Source organism: Daktulosphaira vitifoliae, unplaced genomic scaffold (assembly GCF_025091365.1).
Source record: "Daktulosphaira vitifoliae isolate Bord-2020 unplaced genomic scaffold, ASM2509136v1 Scaffold_732, whole genome shotgun sequence".
Taxonomy (NCBI): domain Eukaryota; kingdom Metazoa; phylum Arthropoda; class Insecta; order Hemiptera; family Phylloxeridae; genus Daktulosphaira; species Daktulosphaira vitifoliae.
Genome location: NW_026100295.1, coordinates 4,386 through 5,297, shown reverse-complemented (window position 1 = coordinate 5,297; position 912 = coordinate 4,386). Strand labels below are relative to the sequence as shown.

The 912-nt window shown below is 36.0% G+C and overlaps 1 protein-coding gene across 1 annotated transcript; it reads right to left on the bottom strand.

Moving 5' to 3' along the window:
- Positions 1-3: 3 nt before the first annotated feature.
- LOC126909637 (inositol hexakisphosphate and diphosphoinositol-pentakisphosphate kinase-like) lies at positions 4-908 on the bottom strand (the record flags this gene model as incomplete). Its single annotated transcript, XM_050692073.1, has 1 exon — positions 4-908. A coding segment is annotated over one exon (905 nt), but the record flags the coding sequence as incomplete, so codon positions are not given.
- Between the last annotated feature and the right edge of the window lie 4 nt (positions 909-912).

Here is a 912-nt window from a genome sequence, read left to right as displayed (position 1 = left end):
TCGATCGCCGTGTCTGATTACAGCTACTACACATCGGAGCTCCATCATCTTACCTACAGTTGTTGGCACTATGGGTGGATCGTCTAACTGGAAAGGAACTGACCATGGAATGTGAAGAGTTGGCGCAAGTTCTCTTAGAATCATATTGCCTAATATTTTAGCACAATCGTCATAGTATTTATTTGAATTCTTTACAAAACTAAAACCATTAACATCACAAACGAATGACTTTCCATTTGCTCGCAGTAAATCAAAACCGCAAACTGTTTGCTTAAATGCAAGACATACTTTACGAGATATCATTTTTTCTGAATTGCTAAGAATAATAGGATACCTAATTTCTTTACCTTCAGCGTCTCTTTCAACTTTACCATCTAAAGCTGGCGACTTTCGAGCTTCTGCATGTGCATAATCAGGCCCTACAGTATAAACTTTAACATCAGTACCATCAGTTGGCATAAAATCTTCATAAATAAAGGAACCGGTCTTTCGAACTCTAGATTCAGGTGAATACACACTACTACGACTGCCTATTTTTCGAAATAATCGTTGACTACCTCCTCCTGCTGAAGTGGGATAGTAAATATAAATATTATGATCCTCAGCTGATACTGGTTTTTCGACAAATGGTTTGTTAAACACTACTCCATTTATTTCAACATGATCTTCTGATTCAATGAGCTCATGCAAATTAGGATCCTGTGATTCTCTATCTAAAACAGCATATCTAGGAATTAAAATTCCTTCAGACTCCAAAATTGAATAAACTTGTCTTCTATCTTGTAAAGCAAATTGAGTAGGTAGATGATTAATAACTAGAGGATTTCTCAGCTCAGCATACCTAATAGCTTTTTCTAATGGAAAACCTTTAGAATGGAAAGAAATAAGACAATCACAAATAGGCCATTCTTC